The sequence below is a fragment of the Silene latifolia genome, chromosome X (genome assembly GCF_048544455.1).
Source record: "Silene latifolia isolate original U9 population chromosome X, ASM4854445v1, whole genome shotgun sequence".
NCBI lineage: Eukaryota > Viridiplantae > Streptophyta > Magnoliopsida > Caryophyllales > Caryophyllaceae > Silene > Silene latifolia.
Window position 1 is genome coordinate 3,262,759 of NC_133537.1, and position 17,327 is coordinate 3,280,085.

General features: G+C 37.3%; 1 protein-coding gene across 1 annotated transcript; it reads left to right on the forward strand.

The window, feature by feature from the left end:
- The first annotated feature begins 1,923 nt into the window (after positions 1-1,923).
- Positions 1,924-16,177, forward strand: LOC141622285 (dynamin-2B-like). Its single transcript, XM_074438332.1, has 22 exons — positions 1,924-2,353; positions 5,529-5,579; positions 5,667-5,787; positions 5,928-6,017; positions 6,362-6,423; positions 6,593-6,710; positions 6,828-7,170; positions 7,788-7,935; positions 8,129-8,230; positions 8,365-8,484; positions 8,627-8,710; positions 8,914-9,041; positions 10,639-10,723; positions 10,840-10,996; positions 11,473-11,549; positions 12,010-12,066; positions 12,197-12,338; positions 12,444-12,592; positions 12,884-12,997; positions 13,085-13,152; positions 13,905-14,080; positions 15,448-16,177. The coding sequence occupies exons 1-22, from the start codon at positions 2,207-2,209 to the stop codon at positions 15,654-15,656; spliced, it is 2,748 nt and encodes a 915-aa protein (XP_074294433.1). The 5' UTR covers positions 1,924-2,206; the 3' UTR covers positions 15,657-16,177.
- Positions 16,178-17,327: the final 1,150 nt, after the last annotated feature.

Genomic DNA, 17,327 nt, shown 5'->3' on the forward strand with positions numbered 1-17,327 from the left:
AGGAGATGTGTCCTCTAACATTAGAGACAAGGACCCATTATGGCATTGTCTTTGGCAAATTGAGACCCCTTTTAATGTAAGATCATTTGCTCTGCGGGTGTGTTAAAAAGTCATGCCAAACAAAGCTAACTCCTGAGTCTGACACCACCTAGTGTAAGTGTCAGGCAAATGTGGAGACGCTGAGACGCACATACTGATACTGACATACATGCTCTTGATTTTTCTCCTTTCGTCCAAAATATATGGAAAAGGTCAGGCTTTGGTGTAGACAAGGAGTTGGACATCGTGTGAGTATGGAGGACTGGTTTAGAGGTGTTTTTGAACAGGAGTGACGGGGCAGAGAAGTCTGGATGTATCGTGATTTGTTGGACAATTTCACTAAGCTAAGGCGTGGTTGCTGACATTCTAATCGAAAATGTTGTGTGATATTGTATTATTGTGTCAATTTTATGGAAGTATGCGGTGAGGTTATGACGGGATTAGGAGATGGGAAAGTGCGACACAAATTAAAGTGCCTTGGAGTGCACACTCGAGGCAATTGGAAAGTGAATGTTGACGCGACTTTTTTGCTGACAAAATAAAATGGTTTTGGGTAGTGGTTCGTAATCATTTGGCCAGTGTTGTCATAACATCAATACAACAAGGTTAAAGTTTAGTGGGACGTGGGATACTGCAGAGGTGAAAATTGTTTAGGCTCAATATGGCCTGGCAAATGGGTGTGCACTCGGTGATCTTCGAGATTGGTTCTTTGCAGCTTTTTTCTAATGCTAAAAGCGGGCGAACCCCTATAGCTTCTTATGTTGATAGCGTTGTTGACGAGGTCTTTAACTCTTGATGGTTGTTAGTTGTTACCATACTGATTTTACTAGTTTTTCTTTTCTTTTGTTAAAAAGAGCGGTAATGAAGTTGCTCATTGTATGTCATCATTATACGCTTATTGACTACGTTATTCGTGTTTAGGTGGATATATGTTCTAAGATGCTAGCAAACATTATTTCTTCCAATCTCGATAGCTCATTCAGGAGATCTAAATCTCATGCGTATTGCTGGATAGTTGGTCGTGTTTTATTAAATTTAATTTTAGTCCACTTTAATTTGGTTGTGTTAGCTTTGTTTTATTCTCATTAATCAATTTAGATCCTCCTTAGTTCTAAACCTATGATTGTCGTTAGATATGACAAACAAAGCAGGTCGTATCGGGTTCGTGTTACTTGTAAAAAGGTCACGGACCCTTTAAATCTAAACTTAATCCAATTAAATCTCGTTCCATGTTTGTGTCGACCCACATACATAAATGGGTCATCAAGCCTCAACCGAAACCCGTTAATTTCGTGTCGGGTTCATGTCAGGTTTTCGTGTCAAAGTCAATTTTTGGAAAGTGTACATATATTTATACGATTAAGAATATAAAATCAAGGTTAATTTAGTAAACAAGTTACTTGTGTTTATAGAATTCAACCCGATTCCGACCTAAATAAATCTCGTGTCGACCCACTTACATAAATGGATCATTAAATCTCAACCTAAAACCATAAATTTCATTTTGTGTCGTCCTTAATCTTTAGATGAAAACTTAGTCAGTACTCACCAGAACTCCAAATCAACCCCAATCAAATAAGGCCGTCTTCTTTGTTGATAAGAGCTAAACTGAACTGAATAGCGCTGAGATAATGTCCTCTTCTTTTGCACTTAATTTCATTTCAGTTTAGTTTCATTCAGTTTAGCTCATCTCTTAACAAATATTAGCTCTCAGTTCAGTTCAGCTCAGCTAAACTCAGTTTAATTAAATTCAGTTCAAGTTAGTTCGAATCTAGTTTTCTTTCGAAAAATAGCTACACTTAATCCGTCTTATGTTAGACAGAAAGTAGCTCATCTGAAATAAGAAATTGCCGAGCTTAAATAAAGCAGGTAGGAGCCTCGCTCATTCATTTTGAAAAGGAAACGAAGCCTTGAACTAGTTTCCTTTCGAAGCAATTTCCCGTTTTGTTTCTCCACCGCACCAAACTAAACTTCCAAAACGTACTTCCACATTTGTTTCAACATTTTTTCGATCATCTCTTTCACCTTCAACAAAATCAAATCCCCCTTTTTCCGATTTAGGGTTTCTTTTTCATCCATTTTCACTGATCTACTTCGATTGCTCACATTGGATCGATTTGATCTAGAACGTTAAGAAGAAGAACAAGTGTTGAAGAAACTGCCATTAATGGAGGCGATTGAAGAATTGTCGCAGCTTTCCGATTCGATGCGGCAAGCTGCTGCTGTTCTGGCTGATGATGATCTCGATGACACTTCTGATTCTTCGTCGAGGCGAAATTCCACTTTCCTTAATGCTGTCACCTTAGGCAATGTTGTATGTTACCGTTATCTTATTCTTTTCGTTTCGGTTTCAGTTTGATTGCTTTAATTGTTATAGATCTGCTTGAATTTATGCGACTTTAGCTGTGTGAGTGGAGAAATTATGATTTGCTTAGATAGTGTCGGTGATCATTGTTATTGTTGAATTGAAATCAGTGTGATTGTATCAATGCGTGTGTTTGAAGCTTTTGTTTTGCATTGTTAGTGCCAGTAGTTCGCTTAACTGCGAAACTAGAGTCGAGTTTCTAGTGTGACAGTTGAAATACTTGACCTCAAGGGCGAGGTGAAAACCGTGGATTTGTAGATATGAGTTTATGATTATGGTTGAACTGATGCTTGTGGATCAAGCTTTGATGCGTAGCTGTTTCTGTCGTAATGTAATGTAAGTATGATTAGTTCAGCTGATTGCTCACTAGGAGACCTGCTGTTAGTTTATATTGGATTTGTCTGAAATTTGGTTGATGCTAAAACATCGGTTACGCAGATAGGCATGGAACTTTAGTTTTTTGTTACAAGCCTGATCTGATCCTGTTTCATAGGAGTGTTATTCGTTTTCATTGCAAAGTAGCTTATCTTATCCCTGAGAACCTGACATGGTGTACCGTCAGCGATCATCATACTGACAGGAAGTTGTTGTGATCTGGTTTTTGAGGACCGGGGACCAATGATCTAACAGACGACTATAACAAATAGTTAACTGCCAGAATTCTAATACACACGGAAACTAACCTGAAACTTGAATGCACACATTATCTCTTACCATCACAAACATGCTTGTTAATTCATAGAGGCTGTTTTGGCATGACTTCGCATGAAGCACTTTAAGTGAGCCATTTTGCTTTATTCCATCAGAATCCAGAACCAAAGATCAAGCGGTGCTGTGGTTAGGACGCTTGGACGTTACGGAACTGAGAAAATTGTGACGGGTAGGTGAATGCCTAAGGAAACATGAACACAATAGAAGTGACCGGAAACTTTAGAAGTCTACTTACTATGGAAAGAATTTATTTATTAATGGGGTTTTACTTTGTTATTTATCATTCTTTTTTCCTTTTTCGGTTTGAACTTCAAAATTTCATTGTTTTACGTGAGTCTTTGCTTTGTTATCTCTCCTTTTTTTTTTATGTATACTTTCTCCTCATGGTTATTTTTCACATTTTTTTTCCCTTATTTGTTTATAACTCTTGTTCAAAGACTGTTTTTTTTTTTTTTTTTTTTTTTTTTTTTTTTTTTTTCAACTTTGATCTACCTATCTACTTTCGTTTTTACTATACTATTTTTCCACTTTCATTTTTCCATTTCACTAGAATGATGGAATAATATAAAATGACGCACTAATCCGACAGCTCTTCTTTTATTATGAAGTAACCGTCATTCGATGTCGTTCTCAATGGAAATTTCACTTTGTTGTCATTCGGAAACAACCTTTTTGTGTCCCTAACTCAAGGGTGAGGCTATGTACATCCGACCTAACCCAACCCACCCCGATAATGTTGTACTAATATTCGTCCGAGCTGGCCCCAACTCATTTTTGGATCAATGCTTTGACATTATTCTTATGAGCTTAGTTTATCCAGCCAACATTGGACTATTTAACTTTCTGACAATGGCACTGTTGAAGAGGGTTGGGTTGGGCTGGTGGGGTATTGTCCTAAAGGGGTTTAAAATATGGGATGATGAGTGGTTGGGTTTGTTTGGATAAGGGCGGGAGAATTTGTCTTTCACCAAAATGGAGGTAGGAGTTCCGCTACTCGCTACCTCCCTTCATTCACCTCCACCTTCAACCATGGTTGCTCCTTGTTTTGGTCCTATTGCTTCTTTATTACATGAGCTTTGATCCAAACATGCCCACATGGCAATTTCGGTATGTTAGATTTGTTGCCTTTCCCAATATTTGCTTTTAGAGCACATTCACTGAACTTTAGAAAAATAACGTGCATACTCTCATGTCAAGGGAAAAATTATCCTCTTTGCGGTGAAATTCTAAAATTTGTTCCTTCCAGAATTGAACCTTGTACATAACTTGTTAACCTAATATTTGTGTTGAATTCCTGCGGTAATGATATTGAAGCGGTGCTGGATCAGATACGTCCCTTTTGTGGAACCTGACAAAGTTTGGAAGAAACTTTGCGTTGACAAATGTGGGGGTTTACATATAACATTAGAAGTGAGAGTTTAATCAAAGAACCTAGTGTTTGATATTGTTTACTCCTATATATATGTGAAACCCTTCTCTAGAGTGCCAACTGCCAAACATAGTTGCTATTAGGGTTAGCTTAGTTTTGGATTCAAATGTTTTTTGAACGATTTCTTATAATTGTTAACAAACTTTTATGTGCCCGTGGGATATTTGAATTCCCTTTGTCTTTTTTTACCTAGCTATGGATCATTTAAATTTTGATATACCCACCCTAGCTTATAGAATACAGAATAAGGTTAATTTATACCATGGCTAGTTTTATACCATATGGGGCTGACTTAGAAGCTGTATCTTTTCCATGGTTAGTTTTCGCTTTAATGCCATTTATTTGCAAGATCCTCTACGGCATAGTTCAAAATCTTGGCTGAAACATATCGTATTGCCCGAGATGTATTGGTATCTGCCAATACAAGATATCGGAAGCGGCTAGTACAAGATAACCCGAGATGTATTGGGTAAATTATAAATAGGAAAATGTCGGCCGAGACGACCGATTTATAACGTGTATCGGCCTACTAGGCCGGTGACTAATCCGAGATGAAGTGATGAACGAGTTATATCTTGTACCACCCAAACTTTCTAATGAAAAGCTCTTAAAAATTGTACGGAGTATAACATTGGTCAAATTAATTATTCTATAATTAATCTTAACTTGATTTGAAATTGCCAATAGATGATAAACTATCTACAAAAACTTGTAAAATAAATATCAGTTCGATAACCGCTACCGCAACTTTAAACCATGCTCTACGGGCTTCTTTTTGCATATTGGTGTCACCCTCATGATATCTTTTTTGTAGATGGGGGTCACGCCCTTGGTGTTTATTTACTAATATTATATTTTACTTACCAAATAAATAAATAACTTTGGTTGAATTGTAATCATTTTATGGGAAACAGTTTTTACCTTTTCTTTTGATGTGTTTTGTGCTCGTTGAGTTTGAAAATCTCCTTGGGTATAATTGTTCAGGGTGCGGGTAAATCAGCAGTACTTAACAGTCTGATTGGGCATCCTGTTTTGGTAAGTTTTTAAACATATTTCAATTTCCCTATTTTGTGTGCAATGGGCCTTTTCAAAACTCTGAATTGACTTCTCTGCTTTGTACAGCCAACTGGTGAAAATGGAGCTACGAGGGCTCCAATAAGCATCGATTTGAGCAGAGATGGTTCTCTCAGTAATAAATCCATTGTGCTTCAAATTGACAATAAAACCCAACAGGTTTCTGCAAGTAAGGCTCTTAACTTTTAAATAATTGGATTGGATATTTTTCAGTTGCCTTTTCTCTCCTTCAGCTGCAAGCTCTTATCTTCTAAACTGCTTTGTGATTTTTACTTATAAAAAAGCATTGTTTTCTCCCCCTATTAATAGGTGCTTTAAGACATTCACTTCAGGATCGGCTCAGCAAAGCATCTGGAAAGGGTCGTGATGAGATATACCTGAAGCTTCGGACAAGTACAGGTTGGTTCTAATGCTAGTTCTTGTTTTTCTTGGTCAATGTGTGATTGCATGTATTATAAAGTGAGACTTCTTGTAGGTTTGTTTTTTCATAGTTTGACATGGTATGTGACATCTAAGACTTGGACTAGGCCCAGAGGTTTATGTTGTTCTTTTCAGCTTTATCATTTACAGCTGCTTAAGTATTGGACTATCAACAGTAGAAAGCATGGACACTTTAATGTCTTAACTAATTTGTGTGTGTCGATATGTATTGATAAACAGATTGAGTAATATAGATGGTTGGTGTTTATGTCACTCTATCTTCTACTGTATGTACTTCCTGACTATCTGTATTTCTCTGTCAGCTCCACCTTTAAAATTAATTGATCTGCCTGGGTTGGATCAACGGATTGTTGATGAATCAATGGTGAGTTATATTCTTTTTTCTTACGATTTTTGCTAGAGTTAATTGTACAGAACTACACACACACACACACAAGGATGCGTTTGTATATACTTTTTTCTCACTTCTTTACTTGCTTGTAATCTTTGGTTCTAAGAAGTTTCCCTACAATCATAATCTTTCCTTATTGTAGATAAGTGAGTATGTGGCACGCAACGATGCTGTTTTGTTGGTGATAATTCCTGCTGCTCAGGCGCCAGAAGTTTCTTCATCAAAAGCTCTCAGGCTAGCTAAGGAACATGATGCCGAAGGTGACTTTTTGAATTTACTTGTATTAGAAAGATTAGGTTGAGGACTGAGGTTTGATGTGCTTGCTCTTTGGTCTACATTGTGTGCTATTATTAAGCCAGTCTTTTATTTATTTCTAGGAACCAGAACAATTGGTGTTATCAGCAAAGTAGATCAAGCTGCTTCAGAATCTAAAGCGCTCGCTGCTGTCCAGGCTTTACTTCAGGGTCAAGGACCTAGAAGTACAGCTGACATCCCATGGGTTGCTTTAATAGGTCAGTCGGTTTCAATAGCTACTTCACAATCTGGAAATAGTGGATCTGAGAACTCCTTGGAAACTGCTTGGCGAGCTGAAAGTGAGAGTTTGAAGTCAATTTTAACCGGGGCACCCCAAAGTAAACTTGGTAGAGTAGCTTTAGTTGAAGCGTTGGCTGCTCAGATACGCAATCGTATGACAGTCAGGCTTCCAAATCTCCTCTCTGGGTAACTTTCGCTCTTCGTTACTGAATATCCCTATGCTTGTAGAGCAGAGAAATGTCTGTGTTCATTCGGTTTCTTTCTGTTCATGAATATCTATTCTGTGTGTGCGGTGTAATCCAATTTTATTCTTCATTATGTTACTTTCAATGGCTTTTCAGCTTGCCTAGATAATTTATCTGCTTTAGTGTTTGACAAGAAAATACCATGTTCCGTGATGTCTAGACTCTAGAGTGGAAGAGTTAATTACTCTGAAATTTTAATATTTTGTATTGAAATTAAAGAAAATCTATATGTTCTTTCCCACATAGACTTTAAAGGGGTTGTCTTCAAATCCTATACTGATGATGTTAGTATGTTACCTTAAAGAAAATTGTTTTATAATTTTTTTTGGTCCTTGATTCACGAAGTTCTAGTGATGGTTGATGTAGTGGACCTAGAAATGTGGCATTATGCTGATAAATAGGAAGTAATGTTGCTATAAAATTTACCGATTAATTTGATTAGCTTATTGATGAATAATATGATAGTGGTTTCAAGAAATAGAAACTCATGTAGTCAAGTCTCGGTGGATAAATGATCTAATATGTTTCTGAATCTCTTACATGGCTTTTCCCTTTTAGGCTTCAAGGCAAATCTCAGATTATTCAGGATGAATTAGTAAAACTTGGTGAGTCCATGGTTTCTAGTATCGAGGGTACACGAGCCTTGGCATTAGAGCTTTGTCGTGAATTTGAGGAGAGATTTTTGAGGCATATCACTGGTGGCGAGGTAAAGGAGATTCAACTTCTTAGTGGAACACATGATGTGTATGGTAGCCTTTATGCTGTCTTACTTGAGTTTGCATTTGATATGCCACCTCAATAAAAATTTCCCCAATTCTTTTCCAGTAAGAAATTTTCTCCCTGTTGGGGGATTACTATACTTAATGCCTGAGAGGTTTATGTTTTTATTTTTATTTTAGGGTAATGGGTGGAAAGTCGTTGCCAGTTTTGAGGGAAATTTTCCAAACAGAATCAAGCAGCTTCCCTTGGATAGACACTTTGATATTAACAATGTTAAAAGGGTACTTGCTCTTTTTTTCCCGTTCTTTGTCGTTACTCATTGCTACAGAAAAATGTTCACTGTTTTTTACTTCTTAGTAATTAGTTGATTGAAATAACAACTAACTTGCTTTGTATGCCTTTCTCATTTTATCAGATTGTTCTAGAAGCAGATGGTTACCAGCCATATCTTATATCTCCGGAGAAGGGATTAAGATCCTTGATTAAAATTGTCCTCGAGATGGCAAAAGAACCCTCGAAGCTGTGCGTTGATGAGGTGAATCTTATATCCCCGGAGGAGTAATCCTTCTTTATGTTAGATATATGTGTATATGTATACTGGATCCTCAAACCTTTTGCATCTAGTGAAGGTTTATTTTCAAACTTTGCTAATTGTGTTGCCAACTCATATACTATAGGTGCACCATGTATTGGTTGATATAGTGTCTCAAGCTGCAAATGCAACACCTGGCCTTGGAAGATACCCACCTTTTAAGAGGGAGGTAATCATATCTTCATCACTGATGAATTCGATCTCTTATCATAGAACACTCATATCTCCATCAATGGTTTATTGTAAGAAGAGACTACATATTTTTCATTTGTATGAACAGAAGTATAAATGGGCAAACAAACAATTTAAAAACAGTTGATATTCAGAATATTGGTTTCTCTATTTGACAAAACCTTTGTAAAACTAAAACAGGTGGTTGCAATTGCAACTGGAGCTCTTGATGTCTTTAAGAATAAAGCAAAGCAAATGGTTGTTGACTTGGTAGACATGGAGCGTGCTTTTGTACCACCACAGCATTTTATTCGTTTGGTTCAACGACGGTATGTTTGTTTAATATACGAGTAATAAACGTTCCTGGATAATTATCTGATTTGAAGTTATATATGTGGCGGTCAACAATACTTTAGATTACATGTTTTGCTTATTAAGAGTAGACTTTGGTTTCTAAAAAGAGGGGTAAATCTAGAGAAACATTCTGATTCTGCTACTATCTTTGGAAAGTTTAGGCAACAAATTTTGTTTCATTGTCAATTGCATGTCATACAGTCATATTGGTAACCCATGGACACATTAGGTTTTTCCTGCCTCTGTAATGTGGTGGTGTGCCTTGGCAGCACAATTTATTATGATACTGCATACATGGTTCTTTCCATATTTCCAATGGAGCCAAAGACTCGTTACTCTTTGGTTATGGATTATAATGGAATAAATCAAAATGGCTCACTAAAGTGGCTTCGCTTCTTTCTTTTGTGAAGTAGCGGTCCTTCAATGCAGTTCTCGACGCAATTTTCATCTTGGGTCATTCGGAAACAACCTCTTTGTGTTGCTAATACAAGGGTAAGGCTGCGTACATCCGACCCCCCCCCCCCCCCCACCCCCCACCCCGCAATTTGCGGGAGCCATTGAGGCACTGGGGTAATGTTGTTGTTGTTGTCCTGCATACATGGTTCATGGTTGTGTTGTATTTCAACCTTTATGTTTCAAAAGATGTGCTTGATGGTTTCTCTAATCCCAAAAGGTTGTTTGACTATTGCAAGTATTTATTGTGTGTTATGGGATAATAAACAATTATATATGCGGAGTACATGATTATTCAATTCTTATTCGGAGCCCTATGAGTCGTGTGATCAGTGAACTATATTATACTCCCTCCCATTCACTATAATGTTCCCATATCATATGGGCACAATACTTTAGGAAAACTATAAAAAACTGAGGAAATGGTTGGGTGGGGTTTGGTGATAGGAGAGAAGGATGAATAATTAGGAGTTAAATAAAGAATAGTGGGCCAAAACATTAAGGAAAGTAATAAAATAAGAGTAAAAGGGTTGTGTGGGGTTTGGTGATAGGAGAGAGGGATGAATAAATAAGAGTAAAAGTTACTAAAAAAGGAAAGGAGAACATTACTTGAATAATCCGTTTCGGGAAAGAGAGAACATTATAGTGAATGGGAGGGAGTATGTATCATTTTCTATTAAAAGTTTTCCAATTCCAACTGATCAAAAACCGACTTTATTTGGTGTTATAATATTATAAAATAAGAAAAATGACACTAATTCCAACTGATCAAAGACCAACTTTATTTTGCAATTTTTTAAGTTGCAGCCTTTTCGAAGTAGTTCGTGACCCCATTTTCATTATGGGTCATCCGATAATAAAGCTTTGGTGTTTTAAACACATACATAAGGCTGCATATGTTTGACTAAACCCAACATCACCAGTTCACCACCCCGAGCGCCTTGGATTAGAGCCTTTGAGGCATTGTAATAATGTTGTTAGCGTCTTAGATTCAAACGTTGCAAGGTTGTCATAGTGTGGTATACGGTATACCTTTTATATTAGAATAATTATTGTGAAGAAGAAAATGGTAGTGTAGCTTGTAATGACCAATCTCCACTATTTCCTCTGAATCTCCAGGATGGAGAGACAACGGCGTGAAGATGAACTAAAGAATCGATCTTCCAAGAAAGCTGTAGATGCAGAGCAATCAATATTGAATAGGGTAGAATCTCGATTCTTTTTCTGGTTTATTTATCATCTAATCTGTACGTGCTTATGATGGCATTTCAGGCATGCCATTATTTGCTGTAGAAGTTTCTAAACGTATGTGTTCTTCAGGCGACAAGTCCACAGACAAGCAGTCAACAAAGTAGTGGGAGTCTAAAGTCAAGTAAAGACAAGTCTGCTCCGTCTGATAAAGAAAAAGATAAAGACAGTGATGGACAAGAGGGATCTGGTCTGAAGAAAGCTGGGGCTGAGGGAGAGATAACTGCTGGTTCTGTCAAGATTTCTCTTTTTATGCATTTTCATTTGTAGGATCCTTATTACTCATATATCAAGTTAAAAATACAAACGAACGCGATGAGTACGTTGACCCACAGTTTTATGTTCTCATATTAGTTAACATTAGCTTATGCCTCAGTAGACCAATCATTGTACCCACTACTGCTATAATTTCTCATTATTATCAGCTCATACTAATAATAAATATCTGTATTATTATTATTATTTTTTTTTTTGTTTTTTTGAGGAGGAGAAAGGTTTGGGGCTTTATTCTGAAGGGAAATTTAAAATTGATGACAGGGGGTGGAAGTTTTTTATTTTTATTTATTTCTTTTAAAGAAAGGGTGTCACTGTTGAGTTTTTAAACTTCTACCCAGTAAATGAGTGTTTGCATTCATATTGTAGGCTTATCTACTCTGTGCATAGCTTGTCATCACATAATATGTGTGCTCTCTTTGATATATGCAGGATTTTTGTTAAAGAAAAGTGCAAAAACTAACAGTTGGAGCAGGCGATGGTTTGTGTTGAACGAAAAGAATGGAAAGGTTAGTTATGCAAAACCCCTTGGTATAAGGGCTGTGTGATTTACTGTTAAGTCTGTTGCTTCACCAGACAAATTGTTTCTCACTAGCTGCTTGTAGTGTATTTGAATGAATGTCTCGAGTCATGAATACATATGGGTATATACTGTGATGCAAGTAAAGCAACAATGTTAGATTTGAAGCAAGTTTGTAAGGTCGCCAAGGAATATATCATTGTAGACTTGTAGTGGCTCATTATTACAGAAATTTGCATAGTGAACTGTGAACCTCTGAATGTTGGAGGTGGTATCTCTCGATTTAGTGCTTGCTCTATCTCTCCTTATAGCTACGTAGCTGCCACTCTTGAGGGGGAAACCATATAGTTCCGGATAAGTTTTGCTAGTTGGATACCACTTTTGAATATATGGCAGATTTACGTACTAAATTTTATTTTTGTTTAAATTTCGTGTTCTTTTTTCCGCAGCTCGGGTACACCAAGAAACAAGAGGAAAGACATTTTCGTGGTGTCATCACTTTGGAGGTATGGATCATTGAATATAGTGCTGCACGAATGTAGAATACTGTTAAGGTTGTGTCCAGCATATTTCTCTTGTACTTGCGTAGTACCACAGCCTGTGCATACATTAAATTCTCTACCTATGATTTCTTAGGATTGTGTGATTGAAGAAGTAATGGATGTCGAAGATGCCCCTCCGAAGAATTCAAAGGACAAAAAGTCAAATGGACCAGATAAAGGGCCCAGCCTCGTGTTAAAATTGACGTCGAAAGTACAATACAAGAGTGTTCTTAAGGGTATGACATTTATTAGATGGTGCCCTCCCTTCCCTTTTTTTCCTGAAATTTGTTATCTGACTTTTGTATGTTGGTGTTATACAAAATGGTCTCCGGATCATGCAGCTCACAGTGCTGTTCTGTTGAAAGCCGAGAGTATGGCAGACAAGGTTGAGTGGTTGAGTAAGTTGAAAAATTTTGCAGCATTCAAAGGTGGTCAAGGTATAGGTGAACATGGACATTCAATGCGTCAAAGTCATTCTGATGGTTCTCTTGTGAGTTCATTTCTCTGCTTTTTTGTTTTTTCCCTCGTATTTTAGTTTGTTCTGTGAAGAGGATCTCTAGGAAATGCCTCAGGATTAAAATATTGTACTCCTTTGAGTTTATATTTGCAGCTAGTGTAGTCCCGCTACGCTTTAAAACGAATAGCCCCACATTTCTGTAGTATGAAAGGAAATGGGGAGATTAAGATTGAATGGAGCATAACGTTGTCTTCTGTAATTGACTTATTATGTCTTCTACGTCACTTAGCATGAATTTGATTGCGATTTTCTGCAATGTATTAGGATACAATGGCAAGGAGGCCTGCGGATCCCGAAGAAGAGCTTCGTTGGATGTCTCAAGAAGTGCGTGGATATATTGAAGCAGTCTTAAATAGCCTTGCTGCCAATGTACCAAAAGTCAGTAAAAGTATTTGTTATCAAACTGCCCTCACCAAAGGCATTATTTCGTTTCTCTGACTTTCCTGGCAACCTTTTTATAAACAGGCTGTCGTGCTTTGCCAAGTTGAGAAAGCAAAGGAGGACATGCTTAACCAACTGTATAGTTCAATAAGGTCAGTTGAAATGCCATCTTCACCAAAAGTGAAATTGTCCTTTCACCTATCCTTTTCAATCTTCTCTTTAATTCTGGATAATATGGAAAGTTAACTATTTAAAGTTGCTTATAATTTCAAGTAATCAATAATAGGAATATTTATAATAGTTGGGCCTCAACCATCACCTTAAGGTTTTGGTTGAGATGGTTCATCTATCATGGTATTAGAGCCTGCGTGACCATAGGTCACGGGTTCGAATCCTGGCAACCTCAAAACTCCTCAAAAACTCTCAAAGTGGAATTCCAGCACATGGTACGGGGGAGCCGGTGCACAACTAACCACTCTTCAAGCCCAATGGGCATTTGAGTGAGGGAGCGTAATAGGAATATTTATAATAGTTGGGCCTCAACCATCACCTTAAGGTGTTTTGGTTGAGATGATTCATCTATCAATCAATTCTTTGGGACTTATCAGAATGGTATAGTGAGTGATCATTCCTTTTTGCCCGAATGATGTAAAGGATTTGCAATTAGTATTGACTTTAGACTCTTAAAGACAAAAGTTTTTCCGATTCCAAGTTTCTCCGTGCTGAGTTTCTTCTCGTGGTTTTACCGTCAGTCATTCATTTTCACGAAGTCATCAAGACCTTTCCCTTTTTTTATGAATTTATGTTTCAATTTTTAATTTGATTGCAGTTATTAGGCTGTGTAATGCAGTATCAAGGTTAATCTTCAGTTTAATTTATTTTGCTCCATTTTAAAACTCTGTAGTTCACAGAGCTCGGCAAAGATTGAGGAACTCCTTCAAGAAGACCACAATGTGAAGCGTAGAAGAGACCGTTATACAAAGCAGTCCTCTATTCTATCAAAACTAGTGAGACAACTAAGTATCCATGATAACAGGGCAGCGGCTGCATCAAGCTGGTCTGATAGTGGGGTTAGTGCAGGTAAAATAATGATGTCTACTTGTACCCTTGTACTATTTTTATCTTCTTGATTGAGGATTCAGTTGTCTCTAACATCCTATCCATCGTAGTTCCTTGTCACTGCTTTTAGGCTCTCGTAATTCATTATATCAACCACCGACTGGATCTGTTTATTCCTTTTCGATTAAATAATCAACCAAAAAGCCGGACATTCTGTTTGTAGGGTTTCAACTTTCAACGCTAAACAAGTAATCACTTTAGTGAAGGAATTTTGGCCACTTGGTTCAAAGCGTTCTCCCTTTTGTTATCTGCACATTGCATGAAATATCCTATGTTACTTCTACACTCCTAGGGTCATATTCGTGTTACCAATTGGATACATGTCTAGTGGTAGGCAAAAACAATATGTGATAAAATTAGAACAAGATGCATTGTATGAAGAAGTAATTAGTGTGATTTTTAACTATTTGAAGCCTCTTTATCTAAATCGTCTCTGTTTTCATGATAAGTATGCAAAATATTTGGAAGTTTTTTTATTTTTTTAAAGACGTGTCCTCATTTCCAAAGATCAAATTTAGTCATTGTTACTCGGACTGTCTGACACTTATTGTGCCTGTTCGTATTCATGTACATGTAATATAAGTAGGTGCTATCATTAATCCCAGGATAAGGAGGTCTTGTCGTTTACAACACTTTATAGGAACATCTTTGGTTGGAAGTATTGACCTGCGACTTTTCAGGAAAGGAATGGGTTACAGTTTCCCCGTTTCCTTATTCTGATGTTTTTGTTTGATTGATAGTCAATAATATTGCCGTTACTTTGTGTCAAACTGTCATTGGATTACCCTATTTGTTACAATTATTTCTTCCTCCTGGATTCAAATTCCATTTCAAGGTAACACTTGTCTGTTCCACAACTCTCTTCTCTGCCGTCCCTACCACCCTCTCATCTTCTGGTACGTCCATCACCTTCCCCTGCCATTACCATGACACTCTCTCTCTCTCTAGCATCATCATTACAACGACGCCACCTTCCTCCTCCCTCACCACAACCCCCCTCTCAATTGGTGATCACCACAAGTGTCATCTTCTTGGGTCATGCCCATCACCCGAACTTGCTACCACTACTAGGGATATTGTGATCGCTGCCATCACCTTCATGCATCATTTTGGCAACTTTAACTCAAAAAGAAAGTCCTATTTGAGGATATTAGCAATAGTTGAGAGAGGAGGCTTCCAAATTTGAAATATTGCCTGAAAAACAATCGCCAAGATCAGCAATTCTTGATTACATCTGCTATTGCCTATGAGCCTGTAGTAGTTTAGTTCCTAGTCTTTGATCATAGTGCCTTTTTTATTGAGAACTTGTTTAATTCTTTATATCGCAGAAAGCAGTCCCAGAACTGGGGGTCCAGGAGCTGGTGATGAATGGAGAAGTGCATTTGATGCTGCTGCAAATGGGTCCACAGATTTTTCTAGATCGCACAGCCGGCGAAACAGTGATCCGGCCCAGAATGGTGATATAGGGGGGTCCGGCTCAAACTCGAACAGCCGCCGCACCCCAAATCGACTGCCACCAGCACTGCCTCGATACTAGATTCACACGAAGATTATATGGATGAAGAAGATGATTATGATGATGATGACTTATTTTGTCATCAATGCATTCTTGTCGGGGCGAGAAGAATGGATGCTGCTTCCTGATACAGAGCTCTTCCTCTTCAGCTCTGCTTATATGTTATCATAGTTTTGTAGATGGGAAAAGAAAGTAGATGTAGATAGATATCCGCGGGTTTTCCCCTGTTATCCACCATTTGATGCCAGTTTTTTTTTTGTGATGTATTTGCGGCTTGTTCATTACAATTTTCTTGTTCCCCTTTGGATAAAGGGAGCATGTTATCATATGGTGCGTAGATTCGTGATTCGTGATTCAGGACTCCGTGATTGGTGAAATTCATTTATAGAGGTTTCGACAACGTATGGCGTATAGGGTATATTGGTGAGTTATTCGGTACACGTGATTTGTATAAGGTTACTGGTTAGATCAATGTGATGGAACGCAGATGTAATGCTGTATTCGCAGGCGCCACTTGCCAACTTTTATAGTATTACTTTTCATATCGTTATGTTAACTTTTTTTTTTTTTTTTTTTTGACAGCAACAAATAGCATAGCTTACAAAAGAGCTTCTTGAGCAAGATTATGAGCTATCATATTCACCCCCTAGGACAGTTCGAAATTCTTCCCTTGTTTTCCTTGGGTTGGGTGGTACTGGTGGTGGTTCGTGTTTGATTTGCTTAATATAGTGTGTGTTTCTATTTCATGTATTTGACTTTCATTCTCGGAATGCGGGATAGTCTTTGATGGAAACATGAAGTAGAATATGACGAATATGGTAGAAAAGTAATGGGAGTGAGGTGGTTTATTACAACTTTCGAACGGCAATATGAATGATACGGAGTATATAGAAATGACAAAATACAGCATAATACAAGGATCTTAGGGAAGATGCTCATAAATATTATCAGGGACACATGAAGTTGGTTGTAACTTGTAATAGTGCTGACGTCAGGATCTTAGGGAAGATGCTCATAAGTAATTAAGGGTATGATTATGAGTTACTCACCAAAGTCTTAAGACTTTGTCACATCAGCTTTCCATTAATTTATATTATTTTTATATTGTTCAGACTTACCTCAGTCTCTATACATTATCAGTCAGACTCACCTCAGACTCTATTTTTTAGCCTACTTATTTTTTTCACCTTATAAAGAAAAAAATGAAAAATAAAAAAGATACACATGTCAATTATTAAGTGGAAGAAATGCCTAGTAAATTGTGTCAAGACTCTATAAGAGTCTTGAGTCTTGGATTTCCAAGACTCGCCTTAAGACTTTGTCAAGACTTTATCAAGATTTTGGTAGATTATTGGTAGTCTTGTCTCAAGACTTACCAAAGTCTTGTCTCAAGACTACCAATAATCTTACCCTTAGACTTCAAAAAACTTGTAATAGTGCTGGTCATATACTGCCTGGCAACTACCAAACGACTAATCCCTCACCCTTAAAAATCCCAAACCCTTAATAAATAAATCGAAGTTTTAGAAAAAATATTAAGTCGATGGATTAGTTTTGATTAAGGAGGTAAATACATGTTGATCAAATTAGGATCTATAATAATGGAATAGATTTGAGAGGTTCATAGGTTAGAATTTGAGATAATTAAGTTTATAGTTTAATTTTGGGTGCCCATAAATTCACGGTGGGAAT